This window comes from Lissotriton vulgaris, chromosome 6 (genome assembly GCF_964263255.1).
Source record: "Lissotriton vulgaris chromosome 6, aLisVul1.2, whole genome shotgun sequence".
Classification (NCBI taxonomy): domain Eukaryota; kingdom Metazoa; phylum Chordata; class Amphibia; order Caudata; family Salamandridae; genus Lissotriton; species Lissotriton vulgaris.
Genome location: NC_141694.1, coordinates 539,777,915 through 539,804,899, shown reverse-complemented (window position 1 = coordinate 539,804,899; position 26,985 = coordinate 539,777,915). Strand labels below are relative to the sequence as shown.

Sequence of the window (26,985 nt, the reverse complement as noted above, 5' to 3'; positions counted from 1 at the left end):
CCCAGAAGAATAAAGCAATAACGCAGAAAAAAAACAATCCAATTATCCAGCAAAACAGGCAGGTGGGAACCATTGACAGCAGTAAAATATGCAGGTATCCCGGCACAGTGGGAGTCCTAGAATGGGTAATGGCAACTATTTGTCAAATGCCAAAACAAGGATCCCCCCAATACAATCAGGGGACTGGAACCAGTGCCGCCACCTCCAGGCTAAAGGTATATGGCTACTGCCACCCCCTCCTTCAGACCTCTTATTAAAAAATATGACACATTCACACGAAGACTGGGCTTGTGCCGTTTAAAGGTAGAATTAGAGGGCAGCATGTGATCCGATCCATCAAGAACATGGGATGTTTACGCTGATGAGGAAGGGGAAGCAGAAGGGGAAAGCACCACGTCCCTGATCCTCCCTTGACTGTCCAAACTCGGGCAAGCGGCCAATAGAGTGTCCCATGCGGGCAACAAAGGAACCCTCTGCAACACTCTAGCCTCCTCCATTCACAATGCCCCGCTCTCACAGTCCACACATTCACTCAATTCTCTACCCCAGCAGCCCAGATCAGGGCCGGAGGCAGACTTCTGACACATCGTCAGTTGTCTCTTGGCTAGTGTCAGAGCCAAATCAACAATTTTGTCTTCTGGGCAGTTATAAGCGCATGGAGGCCTAGTAAGTAAAGCTGTAGGGAGCCTTAAAATTGCCTAATATTGGCCCTCTGGAGCACCTGCATCATAGAAGACCAATACATGGTTAAGATCAGGCAGGCCCCCTTGGGCCTCGCCTGTGTGTGGACTGTGCGGCCTGGGACCGCGGGGAGCCCCGGGCGTGCTGTCCTGGTGCGGCCCCCCTCATTGTCTTCCCGCCTGAGGCCGCGAGGGTAGACTGAGGAGCCCGTGGGGCCGGCCCTGCATTTGCCGCGGCTTCGCCACAACACCGGACCTGGCCCCACGTCCTGGGGCGACTTGGGACTGCTGTGGGCCTCTGGGGGCGAGGGAGGAACTGAAAGGAGGCAGGGGGCTCCCCTTCGGTCTCGCCCGCGGGCCCTCGAGCGGGCTGTGAGGCCTGGGAGCCCCGGACTAATTGTTTATAGGAGCCTCCCCTGGCCCCCAGTGTCTCCCCTGGCACCTTTGGACTCTCGTGGGGGGGCCGGATTGGCAGAGTGTGGGGCCCTTGGACGTCTGGCCCCCCGGGCCTGTTCACCGTGAGTCGGGGGACCCACGGGGCACTGCGGCCTCCCGCTGCGACCACTGCTGAACTCTTGCCCAGCACCTGGGGCCCGGGTGGTGTGAGGAACTGTGGCCCGAACTGGCCTGCTTGGGGATCAGCCGCTTCTGTTGGACACTGGCGAGATCGGTGACTGGCCCTTCGATCGTTCTGCCTGTCGCCGCATGAGCAGTGGGGTCCCCCCCTTTTCTCCCCCTTTTCCCCCCCTGTCTCCTTGGCCCCTCTGGACCTTGCTGCCTGTGCCGTTGGGGGGCCTGAGGGTCGGAGACTGACGGCAGGGCTGTAGCGTCACCACCGGACCCTGAGGACTCCAGACCCCCCTGACACGCTGTGAGGTTTGATCCTCTGGAGTAAGCCCCTGGGTCAAAGCCACCCCCTCCAAGCGCCGCCATCCGACTCGCTGCGATCATGGGCAGGGGAAAGACCACACAAACTTCGGTTCCCCCGGCCCAGATGCGAATGGACCAGTTCACTACAGTAGACCACGAATCCAGCGTCGGTCCCCCACCTACGAAAGGGGCTAAGGAAGGGGACCTGTCCAAGATTCTTCAAGCGATCAGTGCGTCCCAGGCGACTGTGGAAGGCAAAATTGGGGAGGTGAAGGTGGATGTGGCTCTCCTCCGGCAGGACCTTCGAAAGCCACAGCGCGAATTATGGCAGCGGAATCCCGTATCTCCACGGCGGACCTGACCACCATCAAAACCCAGGTGGCTCGCCTTCAGACGATGACATCGGAGCTCCACAACAGGGCGGAACACGCCAAAAACCGGGCTCGCCGAAATAACTTGCGCCTCTTGGGTTTTCCGGAGGGAGTGGAGAAGCGACCCACCGCCGTCTTCCTTGAGGCATTGTTCCGATCCTGGATGCCTGCAGAGAAACTATCCCCCTGGTTTGCGATAGAGCGTGCCCACCGCTCGCTTGCACACCAGCCGCCTCCTGGGGCCCCGGCCCGACCCACCATTCTTCGTATTTTCAGCTTCCGTGACAGGGACGCCATCTTGGGGGCTGCCATATACCTGGTCCCCCTGCTCTTTCAGAACTCCAAAATAATGGTCTTCCCGGACTACTCCAGGGAGGTCAAATCCCAGCACAGGTCCTATGATGAAGTCAAACAAAAGCTCAGGACGATGGGCCTGAGATATGGTCTCCTCTTCCCGGCTCGCTTTAAGGTCTTTTTCAAGGACAAGACCTTCTTCTTCGACAGCCCGCAGGCATCGTGGACTTGCCTCACGGAGGAAAGCCCCATCCTGCCTGGGCGGGCTCCATCCCCTACCCGGAGACCTACGACCCACTCGACCCATGACACGCCCAGGCCACGGCGACGCCGCACTGGTTCCTGCAGGGGGGGGCCGTCGCCGGGAGGGGGCCTCTCGGTCGCCGTGTGGGGGGTGGGTCTCAGCGGGCCGATCGCTGCCCACAAACCATGATGCTCCCCCCTCTGCTGCCCCCTCCTCCCTGGTTGTCATTGACGGGACCCCGGAGTTGGCTGCGGGCCTGCGGAAGGCAAGATCGGATTCAGACTTATCTGGCAGCCCTGTGATGCGGGGAACCATTGACGATTTGAAAGTCTGAACCAACTCCACCTGATACCTGGTCTCCGTAGGTCGGGTCCAACGCACCGACTTCGCTTGGGCCGGCTGTCCGGGCCTTCCTTTATGCCCGGGGGATCTGACCGCCCATGGTGTTCCCCGTAGGGGACAGGCCCTGGACTGTCTACGCTCTTCAAGCCACTGTTCCTACCCTGTTGATCTTTTACCACTCACCTCACATCCTATCTTTTACCTGTGCTACTGTGGCTGATATCCTGAACTACACTCATCTTTGAAACTTTTCCTTCTGTGTTTAAAGCTGTTGACATTTTTCCTGTGGTATGGAGGGGGTCCTCCCTAGCGAACTCTTGACTGGTGCTACTGCTCCCTACTAACCTTTTTTAGTTTAGTGTCTTTCCCCTAGCAGGGGGTCTGTTGATTGTTTGAAATTTGGAGCGACAGATGCTGCCTGTTTTGAAGTTTAGGGTGGGGGGAGTTGAGTGGGGCGGGGGGGTGAAGAGTCCGTTGGCTCTCATTGGTTTGTGTTTTTAGCCGCCTATGGGCCGGTTTTTAGTTTAGCTCTGCTTAGCCGCTCCTCAGCCTTTGCTCGTGCTGCCTGCGGGTGGCTGGTTGCAGCTCTCCTTATTGGCGAAATGTGGCGGGCGGGTCCATGCCTGGCACGCATCTCCTATTGCCCACGACTTTATTAACTTCGGCCGCCTACGGGCCGCCACGAGGGACGACCGTGGGCGGTTGCTCCCCCTCCCCGACTTCCGCTCGAGCCTTCAATGCCCCTGATCTGCTCACTGCCCCTGGATTGGCTCCTCCTGCCTCTGCGCGGCTTTGCTGGCCCTCTCTCCCGGATTGCTCTTCCCGACGACCCATGTTCCCCTACATCTTCTCCTTCCCTGATGGCGTACACACTGATTAGACCTCTCCACATTCTTTCGTGGAATGTTAATGGTCTCTTAGACCGCATTAAGTGCACAGCTGTCCTCCGGGTTGCCCACCGCCACGCGGCGGACGTCCTCCTTCTCCAGGAAACCCACCTCCTAGGCACACAATGAAACTTCCTGGCCCGGTATGGCTTTGCGATGGTATGGCACTCTGGATTCACAAGTGGGTCCCGAGGAGTGGCGATCCTGCTTAGGAAAGGCCTCCCCTTTACCTTAACCGAGGCCTGCACGGACCCGCAGGGGCGCTATGTGGCGATATCAGGCACTATGGAGGGTTGCCCTCTAAATATCCTGAATCTTTACGTTCTGCCTGCCCTCCTGCCCCCGACATTTCGACGCCTTACACAGATTTTTTCCTCCCTCCCGCAGGGCCTCACGGTGGTTGGGGATGATTTCAACGCCATCAGGCAGCCCCAATGCGACACGACCGGGCCCCCGTCCGCGGTCCGGATCTCCTCTGCTGCTGCTCTGTCGAGCTGGGCCTCTGCTTTGGGGCTCTGTGACATATGGCGGGTTTGTTTGGAATCCCTCTAAGGCACAGTACACTCACACGTCGGCCTCCCACCACACCCACTCCCGTATCCACTTCCTGCTTCTGGCCACCGATTGCCACCTGGTCTCAAGTGCGGCTATATTGCCCAGGGGCCTGTCCAAACACTCTCCCATCTCTGCTCCCCATGGGCGGGCCCGCGAACGGTCTGGCGTCTCAACGCTTGGTTCCTGAAAGACCCCAAACTGATGGACACTTTAGGACAGGACCTAAACCATTACATCTCTACCAATGAGGGGTCGGTCCCCTCACCGAGCACCCTGTGGGAAGCCGGCAAGGCCGTGATTCGCGGGGTGGCGAGGGGACTGGTGCTCCCAAACGGGCCGACCAATCGGCCCGGCTCGTGGCGTTAGAGTTCAAAGCCGCGCGATTGGAGGCGGAGCAAACCTCTGCTGGACGAGGTGACCCCACCCGCCAGCTGTCGTTGGTGTGAGAAGAAATCCGACAGGTCTCGCTAGACTCGGTCCAAATGCTGTGGCAATCGTCGGTGGCGCGGGCGTATGGCTGGGGAGACAAGAAAGGCAAACTCCTCCACAACCTGGACTCCTATCCCAAAGTTCATCGCATCATTCTGGAGGTTCGCACACAAAATGGTACCCTCCAGGTAACCTCTGCAACCATAGCCGAAACCTTTGCAAGTTTCTATACGCGCCTATAGGCGGTGCAGCCACCAGATGCGCCCCTGGCCGCCCTGCTAGACGAGGCTGGCACCCGGCTCCCCTCTCTCACTCCTGAGTCCACGGAGACCCTGGCGCACCCCTTCGCCCTGGACGAGGTCCTGGAGGCCATCCCCCTTCTCCGTCCCGGCAAAACGCCTGGCCCGGACGGATACCCACAGGAGTACTATGCTGCCTTTCGGGATACCCTGGCTCCCCGACTTCTGGCACTCCGGTCCCCCTGAGTCGGACCTGGCCACGATAGTGGTCATTCCCAAGACCCAGCCGCCCTCCACGAGCTGCGCGGGCTACCGCCCCATCTCGCTCATTAACATCAAGATAAAGCTAGCCCAGAGGCTTAAGCCCCACCTCCGATACCTGGTACATCCCGACCAATGCTGATTCATGCCGGACAGGGGCACTCGCCACTGCATCCGCCGCCTTCACCTGGCCATGGCCCATTGTGCCCGCCTGTCCCCATACCTAGCCCTCCTCTTCCTCGACTTCGAAAAGGCTTTTGATACAGAAAATTGGGAGTACCTGCAAGACGTGCTGGAGGCAATGAGCTTTGGTCTGCTGTTCCGCTGCCTTATCAAGGTCCTTTACGCCAACCCTGGGGCCCGGGTGCTCGTCAAAGGGACGCTCTCCAAGGCCTTCCCGATTAACAGAGGCACGCGCCAGAGATGCCCCCTTTCCCCACTCCTATTTGCGCTTGCGTTGGAGTCCCTGGCGACGCTCATCCGGCGGGACCCCCTCGTCCAGGGATGGGCCTGGAACAGAAGTCACGTAGACAAAATAGCCCTCTATGCTGATGACGTGCTCCTATACTTGGCGGACCCGGCGGGCTCAGGCCCCAGGTGCTTACGCATACTTGCTGACTTTGAGGGGGTGTCCGGGCTTCGGCTCAACACGGCCAAATCCACACTGGTCCCGCTGCATCCCTCCAGGGAGTGCTTTGACTGGCAGTCGTCCATTCCCCTCAGACATCACTCGGTTAAGTACCTTGGGATATGGGTGGCCCTCCTGCCGGACCTTGAATGGGCGCTAAACATCGCGTTCTGGTGGCCAGGACGAAGGCGGATCTCAGGAAGTGGCAGTCCCTGCCCCTCAACCCCCTGAGGAGAAGCCCCCTCTTCAAAATGATGGTCCTCCCCCGCTTCCTCTACATCTTACAACACCTCTCTATCCCCCTCCCCCGCACTTGGTTCCGTGAACTCAACGGGACCCTGTCCCGTTTCCTCTGGAATGGCGGACGGATGCGGATGTCCCTGGCGCACAGCCGCATCCTTCTCTTGATGGGGGACTAGGGGTGACCAACCTATACCTCCACTACCTGGCCACCAAATTGATAGTCATCCACGACTGGTATGCGGGCGGCTGGTCCGACCCAGCATACAGCGTGGAGCTGGAAACTACGGACTTCCCGCAGATCCAGGCGTTCCTGTACGGATGCCCAGTGCCACAGACTATAGCGCCGATCACTAGAACGGTCCTCATGGCCTGGCGAACTGCCCTGTGCCACGTAGGGTAGGACAGCGAACTGGACCCCTGGGTGGAGAGCCCCTCGCTCTCCTGGGCCTGCAACAATGCACATCCTGGGCGAAGTGCTAGGTCTCCTCCCCCAGGATGTTATCGGAGGAACACAGGAAGATCACGGTGCAGGCGATTATAGGCTCGAGAATTGACTACTCTAACATTCTGTATCTCGGCCTGCCAGAATACCTGCTTCAACGGCTACAGGTGGTCCAGAATTCGGCAGCACGGGCCATCTTTGGATTATCTCGCCGTGCCAGAGCCTCGGGCCTCCTGGAAGCACTGCACTGGCTTCCCGTCCGGAAGCGGATAATTTTTAAGACCCTTACTCTGGCACACAAAGCCTTGCACGCCTCCGGAGCGAAATACCTCCAAAAAAGGCTGACCTTCTACCATCCAACCAGGTCGTTGAGGTCAGAATCCCTGTTTCTTGCGGCGGTGCCTCGTGTGAAGTAAGCACGTATTGGAGGCCGCTCTTTTAAATTATTGGCTCCCCAGTGGTGGAATAAGCTGCCTGTGGCCCTGCGCAGCACTCCAAACCTGTTGGCCTTTAGGAAGGGGCTCAGAACCTGGCTTTTTACTTCTTAGTTTTCTGGCCTTGTCTGCTTCCCTTTTCTCTGCCTTTTTCTGTTCTTCCTGTTATGTTATGAGTTTGGTGCGCAATTCAAAGTGTCGGGACACTCTTCCGAGTAGCCGTACGCTATATAAAACCCCGGTATAACATAACATAACAAGGATGGGCAGGTGGAAGCTTCAAAGGATCCTGGGACCTGCTCCTGCTTAAACACGGCGACTCCTGCGGACAGCTACCTTGGGACACCCGGAGGACCTGCCTGCCACGACCCTCTTAAAGACTGGGACTCCCATAAGCAGAGGCTCTGCTTCAACAACCACCCCCCTGGTGCCAGCCAGGAAGCTCAAGACCTGCCCACTCTGCCCCCGCCGAGCCTGGCCCGTGCCTAAGTGATCCAAGACCACGAGGACGTCCCCTCGGTGACTGGGACCCAAAGTCCAGTGCCCAAAGGCCCTCCTTGACGACCCAGACGGCACCTGCAGCCTCAAGGACCAGAGACACCCCCTCCCCCCCCCCCCCCCCCAACCGCGACCAACTGAGGGTAAGATTCCTGACACCAAAAGACACCCCTGCACCCGGCTCCCTGCAGCCCCCTGTGCCTGCCTTTGGGGTACCTACCTCTTCTTCAAGATCCAAACTTACCTCTCGAAGTGGTGGTCGCACCTGAAAAATCACCCTCCCCGAGTCTGCAGCCTTTGTTTCCTTTTTACTTTGCCCATTGAATAACATTGAACGCCCGGCGGCTCAAAAGCACCCTGCACCACGCCGCCCGAGTGCTTCTTGCTGTGCAACCTTTGTCCTATCCTACTTCCCCCTTTGCCCTGAGCAAGCGACCAGGAGCCCAGCTCCCGCAGCCACGTGGCCACCAACCGGAGGCCTCCTGCCCCTCTTTGAATAACATTGGGCCTAACTACATCTGCACCCGGCTACCCCTGTGCCGCTGAGGGTGAACCAACTGTACCTACCTGACCCTGGGGGACCCCTGAGTCTATGCCCAGAACCCTAACTTCACCAGTTGAGTACTCACCTGGAAACCGGTAACTCACCTGCCATTGGATAACATTGACTGGTTTGACTCAAAAAATCTTCTAAGTGTGAAGTTTTGAAAACTTAAAATATTCCCATAAAATCAACCGAATTCCGAATTACTCACCTGTGATCAGGAGAGAAGCCAGTACTGCCTCTTGTAGCACAGTTCTGAACGGCAAAAGTAATCCTAGCCGTGTTTACTAGTAACATGAATTTTCTCCATAGGAATCCATTGTGTGCTTTTCTGTGAAATTTCTTCTAATTGTCTACTTTTGAAAACTTGAAATATTCTTTAAAAATCATACCAAATACTGAAACGTAATCACTTACCTGTTTTAAGTTGAGACCCCAGTGCTGTATCTAGGAGTCCAGTACTGGATTACAAAAGTAACAAGATTGTACTTTAACTGCAACCTGAATTTTCTCCCATTGGATAACATTGCCAGATTTTTATTGAAAAGATTCTAAGAGTGAACTTTTAAAATAGCTTTATATTGCTTAAAAACCACTGCAATAACTAAAACGTGTTTACTAAACTGTTTTCAGCTTAGATCCCAGGACTGAATCTAGGATCCAGTCCTAGAACTACCAGAGTAATCTACAAAGTAATCAGCTGTTCATATATAGAAAAACCCATTGAGCTCAATGCTAAATAGTGTTTAGAATTGTGTTGCCTACTGCAACTCCTGTACCTATTGTGTTTCCAAAGTTTATTGAAAATAAAACAACTATATCTTTGATATAAAAACAATTGGCCTGGAGTTCAGCCTTTGAGTGTGTGAAAGCTTTTGCTGACTGGGTGTGTACAACAAATGCTTTACACTGTCCTCTGGTACTGCCTTACTGCTCTACCAAGATACCACTTTAGAGAGTAAGGTCACACCTAGCTTTAACCTCTGTCATACCTCTGGGATTTGTGGACTCTATACACACTGTACCTTATCGTGGTCCAGTGTGTATAGAGCCACTTTCTCACATCGGTGGATCAGCAGTGGGATACAAACTTGCATTTGTTGGACTACTTGGTTACCACCTGATCGCATGACAGAACTCATAATTTGCCTTTAGAATTCTGAAATGGGGTTTTCCAAAATACTAAAAGTCTGGTAGGGCCTTGCTTAAGTCCCATTTGAATTTTAGAAAAAATAAAAGTCACTATAGTTAGGGTAGAGGGTTAGAACTGTCCGGTTAGAATGTCTCAACAGAAACCAGCTATTAGTGGAGATAACATGGACCTGGTTGAGGAGCTCGACCTCACACCTTACTTGCACTTGAATTTCAAGGAATTGAGGTCCTTATGTCAACTTAAAAATATACTCATGGGTCTGCATCCAACCAAACAAAGGCTCCAGGAGGTCTTGGCTGAGTATGCAACAGGCAACCCCTCTGAACAGGGTGACACCCAGTCAGAGGAAGAGGAGGTGGATGATAGCAACCCCCCCACCATCTCTAGGGAAATAACGGTCCCCATACCCTTGACTCCAAGAGTCCGCTTCTGGGAGCCTGGGAACTACACAGGTGGACTAGGCCACAGAGAACACATTGGGGAGAGCCCCAATGAAGAGGACAACTTCTTAGCAAAGTTGGCCAAGAGATTAGACCTAGAGTCCAGACTCCTGGTTTTGGAAAAAGAAAGGAAAGAGATGGGCTTAGCCCCCATCACTGGTGGCTGCAATACCAATAATAAGGATAAAGAGCAATCTTCTGATCCTAAAATCCCCAAAGGGATTGTCCCTTAATTCGAGGAAGGTGATGATATCACCAAGTGGTTTACAGCCTTTGAGAGGGCTTGTGATATCAGAAGACTAAATAAACCTCTCTGGGGAGCACTTCTGTGGGAACTGTTCCCTAGTAACTGCAGAGACAGGCTTCTGACCCTCTCTGGGCCAGATGCAAGGTCTTATGACCTCATGAAGAAACCTCTGATTGAGGAATTTGGACTCATTACTGAGGAGTACAGAATTAGGTTCAGGGGGGCTCACAAAACCCAGACCCAATCCTGGATAGATTTTGTAGACTACTCAGTAAAGACACTGGATGGTTGGTTAACTGGACACAATGTGCATGATTTTACTGGACTTTATAATTTATTTATGAAGAAACACATTTTGAGTAATTGCACAAATGAAAAGTTGCATCAGCATTTGGTAGACCTAGGTCTAATTTCTCCCCTAGAATTGGGAAAGAAGGCAGACCATTGGGTCAAGACTAGGGTGAGAAGGACGGCCACTGGGGGTGACTAAAAGAAGGTGGTTGCAAAACCTTCCCAGGGGAAAGGTGGTGAGAATCCTCAAGATAAAAAGTCTGAGTCTTCCAAAGGGCCCCAAAAACCTGTACAGGTGGGTGGGTCCCAAACTACTCCCTATATGCCTCAGCCCTATAGGAGGAAGAACTTTGATCCTAACAAGGCCTATTGTAACAACTGTAAGAAGTTGGGACATTCAACTGTAGACAAAAACTGCCCCTACAACAAAGCCCCTAAGGCACCCAGTACAACTACCCCAGGGACAGTGAGTCTACAGATGGGATCAGAGGAATGCCCAGAGCAAATCTGGGAATACACTCAAGCTAGTCTAGTCACTTTGGGGGAAATTGAGTTTTACCAATGTAGCTGGTTGGCCACCCAACTGTAAAAAATATTTGCAATACCCCTCCATTAATGGAATAGAGTAGAAGCCCTTAGGGATACAGGTGCCAGTATCACTATGGTGAAAGATATGCTGGTTTCCCCAGAGCAATACTTGATTGGGAAAACGTACCCAATCACCAATGTTGACAGCATTACCACCCAACTCCCTATGGCTATGGTAACACTAGGTTGGGTGCAGGTTACTGGCCTGGAACTGGTGGTGGTCTCTCCACAGTTACCAGCTGACTGTCTGCTTGGAAATGACCTAGAAACTTCAGCCTGGGCTGAAGTTGAGCAAATAACCCATGCAGCCATGCTGGGTATCCCTAGACTGGTGTGTGTGAAAACCAGAGCACAGAGCAAAAAGAAGGGTGTACAAATAGGTCTGGAGCCTGAAAGTATGGCCCAACCAACCAAGAGGAATAACCAGAAGACTGGGGGACCAGCTTCTACACATCCCACCAATCCGGACTTGGAAGCCCTAGAGGGAACCAAGCCCATGAATGAATGAATGAAATAAATGGCATTTGTAATGCGCAGCTATGCCCGATGGGCGTCAAGGCGCCTAAAAAAAAATAGCTAGCTGTCAAAAGTCAGAAATAGAGCTTACTGGTATGCCTTAATAAAGAGCCAAGTTTTCAGTGACTTCCTGAAAAGGTCAAGAGATGGGAGTGACTTAATCTCAAGGGGGAGTGAATTCCACATCTGGGGTGCCAGAATGGAAAAAGCTTTGCTCCCCCATCTAGCCTTCTTGGCTCGAGGAATTACCAGTTGATTGAGCTCGCTGGAGCGAAGGCATCTATTCGGGACATATCTGGTAAGTAGTGATCCGAGGGCATCCGCCCAGCCTGCACTTAAAGCCTTAAAAGTTAGACAAAGAAGCTTGAACGTGATCCTTGCGGGAATGGGGAGCCAATGGAGATTCTTCCTCGCCAAGGTCATAGAGCTTGGAGCCCATGGAGCTTGAGCCTTACCAGGTTGAACTCTTGGACCCAGGGGGACCCACTAGGGAAGAGCTGTGCCAGGGACAGCGAGACTGTCCCACTCTTGAAAGCCTGCGGCAGCAAGCTGTTTCACAAGCACAGGGAGATGTATGTAGTACCCACAGAGCTTATTGGGAAGAGGGGTTACTGTATGCTGAGGCAAGAAACCCCCCTCCTAGAGTCACTAGGAGGGTGGTAGTGCCACAGAAGTACAGGGAGTTCCTCCTAACTTTGGCTCATGACATCCCCCTAGCTGGACATCTGGGGAAAAACAAAACTTAGGAAAGACTCGTCAGTCACTTCTACTGTCCCCATATGCACCAAACGGTGATGGAGTTTGTGAACTCCTGTTTTACCTGTCAGGCCAGTGGCAAGACAGATGGCCACCCATAGGCCCCCCTGATATTTATTTATTTATTTATTTATTTATTGACATTTATTAAGCGCGGCGAATACCCTTAGGCGTCTCGGCGCTGGCTTAAGGGGTGGATCAGTGTTTAAGAAGACCTAACAGAAAATAGAACTATTGGTCAAATAACCAAGTCTTAAGTTGTTTGCGAAATATGAACAGGGAAGGGCTGGTCCTAATGTGTATAGGATGGGTGTTCCAGAGTTTGGGGGCGGCAACCAGAAAACGCCTGTCACCCCAAGTGACTGTTCTGGTACGAGGCACTACTAGGTGATTGTGATGAGAGGAGCGAAGGGAACGGGTTGGGATATAGTGCTGAAGATTATGTTTAAGGAAATGTGGGCCTTGGTTATTGAGTGCCTTGTAAAGAATACACAATGATTTAAATTTGATACGACTGCGTATCGGAAGCCAGTGAAGTTCCCTGATGGTGTTTGAAACCGATGCAAACTTGGGAAGTCCCGTCAGCATCCGGGCGGCAGTATTTTGAATTGACTGCATCTTGTTAGTCACCCGGGATTGTGCATTTAGGAATAGAGCATTACAATAGTCCAGTGCGGACAGGACTAGTGAGCTGACCAGAGTTCTCCCAGCAGTGTCCGGTAGGTAGGGTAGTATTTTCCTGATCATTCTGAGTTTCATATGAGCAGTTGCAGCAGTCTTGTTGGCGTGTGCCATAAAATTTAGACCTGCATCAAAAGTGATGCCCAGATTTCTAACTTTAAGGGCTGGGCTGGGAGGAGTTCCAAACGATGTTGGCCACCATACTGGTGACCAGCCCGGAGAAAGGTGACCGAAAATGACTACTTCAGTTTTATCTGAATTAAGTTTGAGACAATTCGTGGCCATCCAGTCACCTTTGGCCACCATTCCTCTGGTGAATAGCTTGGCCACTTCTTCACCATCCCCTTTGATGGCCAGTACCAATTGGGTGTCGTCGGCGTAGGAGGTCAGGCTCATCCCAAATGCTTTGATGACACTAGCAAGGTCCGACACGTAGATGTTAAAGAGTGTCGGACTTAGGGACGAGCCTTGGGGGACCCCACACGGCAAGGCCACCTTAGAAGATTGGTATGGTCCAAGGGATACCGCCTGAGTTCTGTTAGCCAAAAACGATACAAGTAGGTCCAGCGCTGTTTCCTGGACCCCTAGTCGTTCGACACGGTCGGCCAAGATCTTGTGGTCGACCGTGTCGAAGGCCGCAGAAAGATCCAGCAGGACCAGGACTGCTGTCCCCCCTGATCTCGTATGGCTCGGATGTCGTCTGCCGCTTTTAGGAGGGCGGTTTCCGTGCCATGGCATTTGCGAAATCCAAACTGAGTGTTGTCGAGCAGCTGATGCCGCTCAACAAAGTCCGACAATTGTTGGTTCATACCTTTTTCTATGACTTTAGCCAGGAAGGGGAGACTAGCTATCGGCCGATAATTTTTTAGTTCATCTTTGTTAAGATTGAATTTTTTTAGTAGGGGTTTAACCAGCGTGTGTTTCAATGAGGCCGGGAAAATGCCAGATCTGAACACAGCGTTACAGACCCAAGTAATGACCGGAATCAACGTGTCCATGACTGGTGTAAGCACTTTAAGCGGGCAAGGATCCAGTGCTGACCCTGTTTTAATCCTTGAAATGAAGCTCTTCGTCTGATCCATAGTAAGGTCAGCAAAGCGACTAAGTGTATTGTCACGCGGTAGGGGACGAGGAGCAGTATTGGTGTTTAGGGAGAAAACCTGAAAGATATCATTGACTTTCTTGAAGAAAAAATCGGATAGGGCATCGCAAAAATATTGTGAAGGGGGGGTGTGAGATCCTGCGTACCACCGGACAAACACTTAGTTATATCAAATAGTTCCTTACATGAGTTTTTTGCCTTGTCTATTTGTTCGGCATAGTAAGCTTTTTTTGCCTCAGCAATCATATGTTTGTACCGAGTGAGTGACTCTTTATATAATGTTTTACTCTCGGGGTCGTAGTGCTTTCGCCAGTGTCTTTCTCTTTGTTTGTTAGTTTGTTTCTGCTTTTTAAGTTCATCAGAGAACCAGGGTGCGCTGGGGGAAGCTCGATTTTGGGAAATAGATTTTAAGGGCACTAGCTCCTGTGTGGCCTGACTGAGCCAGTTATGAAACTGATCTGTGGCGACACTAGGACCATCAGACAACAGAGGCGGTGTTCTTGCCAAGAGAGTATTAAGTGTCTCCACGTTTAGGTCTTTCCATGCCCTCACCTGTTTGGGGGCATGGTTAACCACTCTCGTCTTGGGGGTATCGGGAATGGCTAACTTGCTTGATATGACATGATGATCGGTCCATGGCATAGGAAGGAGAGCTGAGATGTGTAATGTCTCCAAATTGGTAAATATGCCGTCAAGGGTGTGACCGGCCTCGTGGGTGGGGGCAGATATTAGTCGATGCAACCCTAACGTTTCCATGTCCGATAAGAGACAGGCTGTATCTGCGTCGCTGGCCTGTTCGAGGTGAAAATTGAAATCCCCTAACACCATGCAGTGATCTTCAAGTGCTATGGATTCCAGTATCGACCCCAGGCTGAATAAAAAGGGGGCACGTGCTCCTGGAGGGCGATATATCAATACGTCTTTGAGGTTGAAGAGGGGAGTGAGTTGAATACTGAACATTATCGCTTCACAGGAAGTAGATGGTATAGATGGTATAGATGTAGTTCTAATAGGGAAATTATCTCTGGTGATAATGGCAACCCCACCTCCCCTCTGGCCTATTCTGTCCTGCCTATGTATCGTGAAACCACTGGGGACCGCTATGACTAAGTCAGGGTCCGATGCGCCATCCAACCAGGTTTCCGTTATGAACAGCAGGTCTACGTGAAAGTCTAGTATAAGATCTGCGATTTCTTGCCTGTGTCTACACATATAACGCGCATTGATAAGTGCTAACAGGAAGGTGGCATTAGGCGGGGACGGATTGGTGGGAGCCTTAATCCTAGTGTTAGCAATCTGCGTAGAAAAGGTGCAGTGTGAGCAATAGAGGGAATAAGGAGCATTGGATTGAGTACCTGGATCATATCTGTGACAACATTCACTGCCTGGTGGCCGTAGTGCAGTAAGAAATGACGGCGTATAGACCAGTCTTGATGTAGAGGCAAGGGGACTGGCACTCAGCACGGGCCAAGCGCGGACGGGCTGGACTTAGGCGCGACTTCGGCGCGCTTCCGGCGCGCCCGCTGCGCCAGCCCGCTGCGCCGTCTGGTGATGATGCACATTTATAGGCAGTGGAGGAGGGTAGGAGGCAGCCAGCGACTAGAGCGCTGACCTGTCTACCTCCAAGATGGCGGCCGTCTATCTCCCCAGCACCTAAATCGGCTGGCGAGCGAGGACGTCGTTATCAGGGCCAAGGTAGGCACTATGAGCGCTACGGACAGATGTAAATCATCCTGCACAACAAAAAATCATTAAAATGAGCACAAGAACAAATATATAAAAACACGAGTAAGCAGTGCCAAAAATGCAGAATAACGTGCAAATGCGCAGTTAGAGAGTGGGAAAATCAGCAGGTCAGTATAGAGCCCTCTAACATAACCAACACCCTTAGGTCAGTGTGGTCTAACTGCCCGGCGTTTTTTATGACATCCGGGAGGGTGGGAGGCAGCCAGCGACTAGAGCGCTGACCTGCCTACCTCCAAGATGGCTGCCGTCTATCGCCCCAGCACCTAAATCGGCTGGCGAGCGAGGACGTCGTTATCAGGGCCAAGGTAGGCGCTATGAGCGCTACAGACAGATGTAAATCATCCTGCACAACAAAAAATCATTAAAATGAGCACAAGAACAAATATATAAAAACACGAGTAAGCAGTGCCAAAATTGCAGAATAACGTGCAAATGATACCACTGCCAGTGGTGGGGGTCCCCTTTGAGAGGGGAGGAGTGGACATTGTGGGTCCACTGGAACCTCCCACAGCCTCAGGGAACAAGTTCATTCTAGTAGTAGTGGATCATGCTACTAGGTACCCTGAAGCAATTCCCCTTAGGGTTACTAAAGCTCCTGCAGTAGCCAAGGCCCTCCTGGGTGTCTTCACCAGGGTAGGGTTTCCTAAGGAGGTGGTTTCAGACAGAGGTTCCAACTTCATGTCTGCTTACCTGAAACACATGTGGAAGGAGTGTGGTGTGCAGTACAGGTTTACTACCATATACCATTCACAAACCCATATTTAACATTGTTGAGAGATTCAACAAGACCTTGAAAGGTATGATCATGGGACTCCCTAAAAAACTCAAGTGGAGATGGGATGTCCTGTTGCCATGCCTTCTCTTCGCTTATATGGAAGTGCCACAGAAGGGAGTAGGGTTTTTGTCCTTTGAGCTTCCTTTTGGTCATCCTGTAAGGGGACCACTTTGTCTTGTGAAAGAGGGTTGGGAGAGGCCTCTCCAAGAACCCAAACAAGACATTGTGGACTATGTGCTTGGCCTAGGTCCAGAATGGCTGAGTATATGGAAAAGGCATCCAAGGATCTTGAGGCCAGCCAGGAGCTTCAGAAGCACTGGTATGACCAAAAAGCTGCACTGGTTGAATTCCAACCTGGGCAACAGGTGTGGGTGTTGGAGCCAGTGGCGCCAAGGGCTCTCCAGGACAAATGGAGTGGCCCTTACCCTATCCTGGAGAAAAAGAATGAGGTCACTTACTTAGTGGACCTGGGCACAAGCAGGACCTCCAAAAGGGTTATCCATGTGACCCGCCTTAAGCTCTACCATGACGTGCCTGACATCACCATGCTGATGGTGACTGATGAGGAACAAGAGGCAGAGAGTGAACCTCTCCCTGACCTCCTCTCTTGCAGCCCAAAAGATGGGACAGTGGATGGAGTAGTCTTTTCAGACACCCTCTCTGCCCAACAGCAGACTGACTGCAAACAAGTTTTGAAACAGTATGCTAGTCTCTTTTCCCTGACCCCTGGTCTGACTAACTAGTGTACCCATAATGTGGACACTGGTGACAGTAACCCTGTCAAAAACAAGATCTATCGACAATCAGACCAAGTCAAGGAAAGCATCAGAGCTGAAGTCAGCAAGATGCTGGAGTTAGGGGTAATTGAACCCTCTGAGAGCCCCAGGGGTAGCCCAGTAGTTCTGGTCCCCAACCCTCATCCCCAGGGTGGAAAGAGAGAGATGGGGTTCTGTGTGGACTATAGAGGGCTCAACTCTGTCACCTAGACAGATGCTCACCCCATTCCAAGAGCAGATGAATTGATAGATAAGTTGGGGGCAGCCACATTTCTCAGTACCTTTCACTTGACTGCAGGGTACTGACAGATTGGCATGGCCCCAGGAGCAAAAGAGAAAACAGCATTCTCCACCCCTGATGGGCACTATCAGTTTACTGTGATGCCTTTTGGGTTAACCCCTTCGCTGCTGGTGGGATTCCCCCGCTGTGCTGGGGGGCGGGGGGTGGGGGCACGTACTGCGCCCCCATGCTCTAGACGAGGTCAGCTCGTCATGAGCCACGGCGCTCCGGTGCTCATGATGAGCTGAGCTCGTCATGACCGCGCCCGTTCCAATGGAACGTTCAACACAGCAGGGGAATCAGCCCAGCGTGCGAGCGTTCCACGGAACGGGCGCGGTCATGACGAGCTCAGCTCGTCATGAGCACCGGAGCGCCGTGGCTCATGACGAGCTGAGCACGTCATGAGCGTCCAAGAGATTAAAAGAATGCCCCTGCCACGTTCCAGAGGTTGGTGAACCAAGTCCTGACTGGGTTGGAGTACTTTAGTGCAGCTTGTCTTGATGATATTACTGTCTTTAGCTCCACCTGGCAGGATCACCTTATCCACATTGAGAAGGTTCTACAAGCCCTGCAATCTACAGGGCTGACTATCAAGGCATCTAAATGCCAGATAGGGCAGGGCACTGTGGTATACTTCGGCCACCTTGTTGGTGGAGGCCAGGTCCAACCCTTACAGCCCAAGATCCAAAGTATCATGGACTGGGCAGCTCCAACCACCCAGACCCACGTCAGGGCATTTCATGACTTGACTCGGTACTACAGGAAGTTTGTGAAGGGATATGGGTCCATTGTGACTCGCCTCACAGAACTCAACTCCAAGAAAATGCCCAAGAAAGTAAACTGGACTGTTAGCTGACAAAAGGCTTTTGACACCCTGAAAGAAGCAATGTGCTCAGCGCCCATTCTAAAAGCCCCAGACTACTCCAAGCAGTTCATAGTGCAGACTGATGCCTCAGAGCTGGGGATTGGAGAGGTCCTATCCCAGATCATTGAGGAAGGCATAGACCAACCTGTTGCTTTTATAAGCTGAAGGCTACTCACCAGAGAGCAGCGTTGGAGTGCCATTGAGAGGGAGGCCTTTGCTGTGGTTTGGTCCCTGAAGAAGTTGAGGCCCTACTTGTTTGGAACTCACTTCCTGCTTCAAACTGACCACATACCTCTCAGATGGCTAATGCAGATAAAGGGAGAAAATCCAAAATTGCTGAGATGGTCCATCTCCCTACAGGGAATGGACTTTGAAGTGGAACACCGACCAGGGCCTGCCTTTGACAACGCAGATGGACTTTCCAGGTTCTTCCACTTAGACAATGAAGACTCCTTAGGGCAAGGTTAGTCTCATCACCTTTCGTTTGGGGGGCGGGGGGGAGGTGTTGTGTGAGGAAGTGGCATCTTTCTTGCATTGGTAAGCCCCACTTTTTGCTGAACTGCTAATGTGCTTTGACTGAGTGTGCCCTGAGCCCCTGCCAACCAGGTACCCAGGGCCTGTGTTCCTTCCCCAAAGCTGTGTTGAAACAAATCCCAATTGGCATCTCTGGCCACCTATCAGCCCCTAGTAAATGGTACCCTTGCTACTCAGGGCATGGTGACCAGCGGAGACACCTAAGGGCAGCAGCACTTATTGTGCCACCCTTAGAGGCCCTGTACCCTGACACCCACACACTGTCTTTGCAGGCTGATGTCTAAGTACAGAACTAAACAGAGAGTTGACATGGCACACATCCCTGTGTGCCATGCCCACAAACCCCACTGCCCTGGCATACATCAGTCACCCCTCTAGCTGGGTGCCCTATGCCAGTGGTGTGGGCACAGGTGCATGAGCCCTGTGCCCCTACAGTACCCAGGGCCACTCCTGGGAACTGTAAGTGTAGTGCTGCCATTTAAGAGTATATGGTGCTGGGAGGACGTCATTACGAACTCCACAGCACCATGATGGCTTCACTGAAGACTGAGAAGTTTGGTATCAAACTTCTAAGCTCATTAAACCTGCACGGATGCCAGTGTGAGGTTTAATGTAAAATGCATCTTAGAGATGCCCCCTGAAACCTAACCTACAATCTACGCCTGGACTAAGTGGCTGCCCAGGCTGCCACACAGCAGACATATTGCTGGACCCCTGGGTGGAGAGCCCCTCATTCTCCTGGGCCTGCAACAATAAACATCCTGGGCAAGGTGCTAGGCCTCCTCCCCCAGGATGGGCAGGGGGAAGCTTCAAAGGCATGCCGCCTCTGTGAGCTTCCCCAGACCATTTGCTGTACTCAGCAACTAGCCCCCACCTTGCCCTACCTGTAACGCCCCTAAATTTAGTATTTAGGGGCACCCTGAACCTTCCTTCCTCAGATCCCGATAAGAAAAGAAGAAAGAAGATCAAGAAGAAGAAGGTCCGCCGTGCAGCTGCTAACAACGGGACGACACCCACTGACTTGGCCCCAGCCCTACCGGCCTGTCGATCCTGGAACCTGTTCCTGCTTAAACCCGGCGACTCCTGAGGACAGCAACCTTGGGACACCCGGAGGACGTGCCTGCCTTGACCCTCTTAAAGACTGGGACTCCCATAGCAGAGGCTCTGCTTCAACAACCACCCCCCTGGTGCCAGCCAGGAAGCTCAAGACCTGCCCACTCTGCACCCGCCGGGCCGGTCCGTGCCCGAGTGATCCAAGACCACAAGGATGTCCCCCCGGTGACTGGGACCCGAAGTCCAGTGCCCAAAGACCCTCCTCGATGACCCAGACGACGCCTGCAGCCTCAAGGACCAGAGACCCACCAACCAAGGGTAAAATTCCCGACACCAAAAGACACCCCTGCACCCGGCTCCTTGCAGCCCCCTTTGCCTGCCTTTGGGGTACCTACCTCTTCTCCAAGATCCCAACTTACCTCTCGAAGTGGTGGTCACACCTGAAGAATCACCGTCACCGAGTCTGCAGCCTTTGTTTCCTTTTTACTTTGCCCATTGAATACCATTGAACGCCCGACGGCTCAAAAACACCCTGCACCCCGCCGCCCGAGGGCCTCTGGCTGTGCCACCTTTGTCCTATCCTACTTCCCCCTTTGCCCTATCCTACTTACCCCTTTGCCCTGAGCAAGTGACCAGGAGCCCAGCCCCCACAGCCGTGTGACCTGCTAGCCAGCAGCCACCAACCGGAGGCCCCCTGCACCTCATTGGATAACATTGGGCCTATCTACCTCTGCACCCGGCTGCCCCTGTGCCGCTGAGGGTGAACCAACTGTACCTACCTGACCCAGGGGGACCCCTGAGTCTATGCCCAGAACCCTAACTTCACCAGTTGAAAACTTAAAATATTCCCATAAAGTCAACCAAATTCCGACGTACTCACCTGTGATCAGGAGAGAAGCCAGTACTGCATCTTGTAGCACAGTACTGAACCGCAAAAGTAATCCTAGCCGGGTTTACTAGTTACTTGAATTTTCTCCATAGGAATCCATTGTGTGCTTTTCTGTGAAATTTCTTCTAATTGTCTACTTTTGAAAACTTGAAATATTCTTTAAAAATCATACCAAATACTGAAACGTAATCACTTACCTGTTTTAAGTTGAGACCCCAGTGCTGGACCTAGGAGCCCAGTACTGGATTACAAAAGTAAAAAGATCGTACTTTAACTGCAACCTGAATTTTCTCCCATTTGATAACATTACCAGATTTTCATTGAAAAGTTTCTAAGTGTGAAAATAGCTTTATATTCCTTAAAAAACCACTGCAATAACTAAAACGTTTTTACTAAACTGTTTTCAGCTTAGATCCCAGGACTGAATCTATGTCCAGTCCTAGAACTACCAGAGTAATCTACAAAGTAATCAGCTGTTCATATATAGATAAACCCATTGAGCTCAATGCTAAATCGTGTTTAGAATTGTGTTGCCTACTGCAACTCCTGTACCTATTGTGTTTACAAAGTTTATTGCTTTTCTGCAAAGAACTCATCGGAGACCTCTCATATTGAGAACAGTATATTTTGATACCTGTTGGTTCTATAAATAAAACAACTATGTCTTTGATATAAAAACAATTGGGCTGGAGGTCAGTCTTTGAGTGTGTGAAACCTTTTGCTAACTGGGTATGTACAACAAATGCTTTACACTGTCCTCTGGTACTGTCTTACTGCTCGACCAAGCTACCACTTTGGAGAGTAAGGTCACACCTGGCTTTAACTTCTGTCATCCCTCTGGGGTTTGTGGACTCTATACACACTGTACCTTATCTTGGTTCAGTGTGTATAGAGCCACTTACACCCCTCTTCCATCAGTTATGGATCAGACCCATTAAAGCCCTGTGTAGCAGGAAATGACCGCCTGGATATCTTGGAACTCTCTGAGTTCTGTAAAAGCACATAGCTCACCCTCCACGAACAAATCTGCCAGAAAAATGTTTAACACTAGCATCCGGCCAAACCGCCAACCAATCCAGCTGCCCGGGAGCTGCCAATAACAGGCCATCAACAGGAGGAGTTCACCAGAGTATGGAGCCCTAGAATGTGTCCTCTGCAGCGCCCTAGCCCATATGTAGTGCTCTGTACGAATGAGGATCTTCTCCCCACGAGTCAATGAGACAGGAGTAGGGTACATTAATTTGCGAGTTAGGAGAGGCCTATCGGGCATCCTACACTCACGGTCATCTGCTGCCTCCCAGAGTTCTGTCCGCCAGCAAGCAACCCTCTGCAACTGAGCAGCTAGTTAGTGCAATTCGAAATGGGGCGCAGCCAGCCCTCCCTCATCCACCGGCAATTGCCTACGTCAAAGGGTTACTGTGTGTCGCAACATGCCCCAATACATTGTGAGAAGCATACTATCCTGTTCCTGGAAGTAGGACCCACGGGGCTCAATTTGAAGCGCTGCAAAGAGGTATAGGAGGTGCAGCAATAAATCCATCTTGGAAATAGCAATCTGCCTGTGAATGCGAAAGCGGTAGGGTGCTCCAAAAGGACATCCAACTCCACGCAACGGACGGGGCCCTGACAAAATTGCCTTCCTGAAGTAGCCTTTGGAGTTGTAAAGACCTCCACCTCCAGATAATGGAAGGATTGATGCTGAGCCGTGGCATATACAAGAGTAGATCATCTGCATAGAAATAGAGATATACATATGGTCCCCCAACAGCTGCAAACCCCAGTAATGTCCCCTGCTCTGCACAGTCAACTATAAAGACTTGATCGCTATTACGAAGAGAAGAGGGGAAGAGGGTGAAACCTTGCCAAGTACTACATTCCACACTACACATTTCAGAAATCACTGGGTTGGTATGAACTCTAGCCAGAGGTAGGAAAAACAAGAGTTCAGTCCATCTGACAAAAGGCACGCAGAACCTCATCCCCAGAAGAACAGCATATAAAAGTCCCATCATAAGGAGTTAAATGCTTTCCGTATGTCTACCGCCATGACCAGAGTATCAGGCAGTAATGTTGCTTGGCAGTTGAGGGCGTGGCTAAGATGACAGATATAAGGTAGGATGTTGCGGGTAGGGATAAAACCGGATTGATCAGGATGCTCAAGTGTAGTCAGTCAGTCAGTCAATAAGTCTTTATTGCGATTCTTCATCTTAAAAGACAATCTAAAACAGTAATACAAGATAAAATTCATCATATATAAACTAAGAAATTAGATTCTTTCTACATTCCAGTAATACACAGGTACTTAAAAATTTTAAAAATGCTAAAATAGAATTAAATGTGCAAATAGGCAATAGACTTGGACATAGCTAAAATATCTCTAATTTAGAATCTCAGTGAGGGTCGCAAGTCCTGTAGTAGTGCCCAACTATAGTTCCTACTTCGGGTAGCCATAGTCGATCAATCCTACAGACTAAGCCCCACTTTTTTTGATCCGAAGGACCCATGCCCAACTCAAACAAGGGGTTTGTGAACCGAGGGCAATTCAGCGATCTATCCGCTATGTCCTGTGGGTGTTCCCGCTGCACAACGTGTCACTGCAGGTGTTTTATCAGGGCCTGTGGTAAGTGTCTGTGGTTCATCATCTGATTGCCAGAGGTTGCGGAGATCCCATGCAGCTGCCATCGGGTGTTTGCGGAGTCCTTGTGTGTCCTCGTGGTGTAAGGCAACACTTTCCGCCTGTGCCCAGTTTGTCAACAAGCGGAGCCACCCTGTCACAGGTGGGGACTATGACGAGATCTTGCCCCTCATATGTATAAGACCTGTCTGGCTACTGTCTGGCTACTACTTTCTCTGGACCCTGCAAATTAGACTGGTAGGGGTCAGAGATATGTTCCGCTGGCATATTAAACATGCAATAGCTCAAAGAACATGGAGGGTAGGTCTGGAGGGGGGGGGTGAAGTGTACTTGGAGAGGAATTTTAGAGACCCAGTGGTATTTTTTGCAACTTGATATCACCATTGCGTTTAGAGTTGCATTTACCCTATATCTTCGCACAGACTGGTACATGCATGCCTCACAAACGGTCCCCTGCAGCCCACAGTCTAGCATCAAGTGGCAACATGCCCTCTCTTAGACAGCAAAACATAAGATAATCTTTAGTAGAGAAATGGCATACTCTGCTAAGATGGTGTGCTCCTTGGAGACTCATACATGTGCGTGATAATTGCCTTTTGTTCTGACCTATTAATACCTTGATTACAGTTATCTGTGGGCCCTTCTATAATGTAAGTGGAGCTAACCGTAAAGCAGCGTCAAAAATAATGTATTGTGAAAGGTAAACCAAAATAAACAAATTGCCTTTGTCTACAGTTCTGAAAACAAAAGCCAAGAACTGTTACTTTAAAACACAGCATCCCGCTAGAGTGCTCTGTTTATTTCCAACTGACTCCCATCAGGTCGTGGCATGGACAGATCCTTTCCAATATCAACCACGATAACTCCTACTTTGAGGGCCTTCCAAGAACGTCAAGTAGCCTGTCTTGAACATGTTCAAAACTCAACACTGGTCTAGCTCCAGCAAAAGACTGTTGACTGGCTACAGGCAGGTTAAGGCCAATGTAGAATCTTAACCCTGATACATACATGTCTCAATGCACTGGCACCTAACTTACACTAATAAATGATTGTGTGATCCAAGTATATTTCTTTAGTGGAGTAAAGGTGTTCAGGGTTAGGTCCCAAGTTTTGGAATTCTCTCCTGCTCACATTGTGGGATAATAACACACTTTTCTACCAGAAGACCTAAAGAGCTGGCGTTACTGTTAAATGCATGTGTCTTTCTGGCTCTCGCAAGCTACAGTTCAGTATGTAGTGTGCACCCTATCAGGAAATAATATGAATGTGTTTACTGCTCTTGAACAGGCATGAGGAAAGTCAACTCGAAGCAGCCTCTAAGTAAAAGAGGAGCTCGTTGGGGATTTCGCTCGCAGAGTCTCAACAAGGACCCTCCCCCCAAAGACATTGATCTTGTTACAAAGAGAGTGTTGTCTGCGCGACTGCTGAAAATCAACGAGCTGCGAAATGAGCTGACTGAGTTGCAGATCCGACTGGAGGAACAGCAGAAGGAAAACAAAGCATTGAGGAGAATGCAGTTTCGGCAAGAGAAAGCGCTTAATAAGTTTGAAGACACTGAAAGCGAGATCTCTCAGCTCATCTCCCGGCACAATAATGAGCTTCGAGCCCTACGGGAGCGTCTGCGCAAAGCCCTGGAACAGGAACGCACCACAGAACGCAAATTGAAGGAAACTGAGGAAGAGCTATACCGTACAAGCAGCTCTTTACAGAAACTGAAAAAGCTATCTGAAGACAGGCACCTTGGTGAACGTGAGGCGCTTTCTCAGAAACTGCTCCTGGCAGAGGGCAGACTGGATGACCGCGAACGGAAAGTGAAGGTAATTATTTTTATTCATACAGTTTCATTATTTTTACGTAATATTGTGCAAAAGTGCACAGTGATGATGGAATGGGTTGTTTGAAAGGCTACCTAATAGAAAGTGGATCTTGGGGGCTATATTAAGAAATGATCTAAATGTGACAAGATGAGTCCTCCAATTCTGGAGAATATCTCTTTGAAGACAAAGAAAGATGTGAAGCATTATGAGAAGCTCAATAATCTAAATATGGAACTGCTTCAAAAAGAGGTATATGACTTATTTAGTTGTTCCATTTTTGCATGATGATAAAGGGAATGAACACTGTACAGGTGAGAAGACAACACTTGGTGTAAGATGTCAATGAGTGAGACCAGAGGGGAGAGAATAAGGAGGAGAGGAAAGTTCAGGTTAAAATCCCTTTGTGTGTACAATTTTGGAAATGTAAGCGGTCTCCTAATACAGGTTATTTAGACTGATACCGTGAATCAAACCCCAAAGACACAATGGGCCTAGCTGCCGTTCAAAAAGCTTTTGTCCTGTGCTCCATTCCAAGATTGACGTTTTCATCCAGTAGTCTTAAATTCAAGCATGCGTTAGTAACTATATTTTAGTTCAGTCACATTTATTACGTACTTATTGTGAGAAAAACATAATTATCTAACTCTAACCTTCCTAAAAAAGAATGTAGGTCTCGCCTACGCAGCTTTTGCGTTGTCTCTTGGAGGCATGCGGTATTCAGGATATTGGCATTTGGCAACAACCATCTTTCCAATTGGCTCCTTTACCTGTCCATTGTAAATTGCTCCTTTTTATTGGTCACCCAGGAACTTTGTTTTTAAGATTGTATTCAACAGAGCCCAAGTCTGACACACCGACGCGTTTCAGCCTTACGGCCTTGGTCACGGTAGGTGGCATTACTTTTTGCAACTGTTATTATTTCATTTCCTGTGTACACGTCACTCCCATGAATTCTGGGACCTGAAGTTTCACCATCTTACAAACAGATCACCTACTGGCAGACATTATTTTACTTTAAATAATTGACGCAGGAATATTTACATTTAACAGCTAAAAATGCAAAGTTTGTCAGTTAACATTCCCAAACTAATGTAATTCCATATTATGCAGTATAAAAACAGAACATTCATAATTTCAATACCATGTTGCATCGCTATTGCAAATGTTGACCAGTTTTGTTTACATAGCCAATTGACATAATCGTATTTTGCACATGTATAAGTATAGTACATGAGTAATCATTGTCGCATATATAGCATTGGGGGTTTGTCATGACAACAAACAAGCAAGCGATCAAGGGTTTAGTGCCCTCATCCTATGCATTGAGCAAAAGCAGTTAATACCATAATCAAATGTGTTTTATGTGCCCGATGGCATATATTTCTCCACATTATTCTAGGGTCATCCATGTTTTGAACATAGTTCAGCTTGTTCACTATTAATTTATTCTTAGTGGACATAAAGTTCCTCATCAAAGTTCATGCCTTTCTGGCTTTTTGTCCATAATCTTATTATGTACTTGGATTCAAGTTGTCACAGTTTCCTTTTCTGATCTCCCATTCTTTCGTGTTGTGCCACAGTGTCTATAGCAAAGTAACTCATGTTGCGCCAGTCTCCCCCCTGGCATGTCAATAGATGTTTGGCTGTTGCGTACGTGAAGTCTTTATTCTTTACAGCACTAAAGTGTTCCAAAATTTGCTTATTTAGCATGCAGATAGTGCTACCTATATAGAGCATTCCACAATTGCATTGGATGGCATAGATCACAAATTTGGTGGAGCATGTCATTTTTTGATTGCCCTCTGGATCTCTTATGTTCTTTTTTGTTCACACCAATTTTGCACGCTTTACATACGTTACATTTTTTGAAACCATTTTGT

The 26,985-nt window shown here is 50.3% G+C and overlaps 1 protein-coding gene across 6 annotated transcripts in view; it reads left to right on the top strand.

Annotated features, from left to right (window-relative positions):
• The window catches only part of LOC147707527 (lebercilin-like), a 318,405-nt gene that overhangs the window by 137,452 nt on the left and 153,968 nt on the right, over window positions 1–26,985 (top strand). For all 6 annotated transcript variants that reach the window (XM_086926539.1, XM_086926538.1, XM_086926541.1 and 3 more), the window contains exon 3: window positions 24,576–25,105. In XM_086926539.1, coding sequence (XP_086782665.1) covers window positions 24,576–25,105 — 530 coding nt within the window. The remainder of the gene's footprint in view (window positions 1–24,575; window positions 25,106–26,985) is intronic.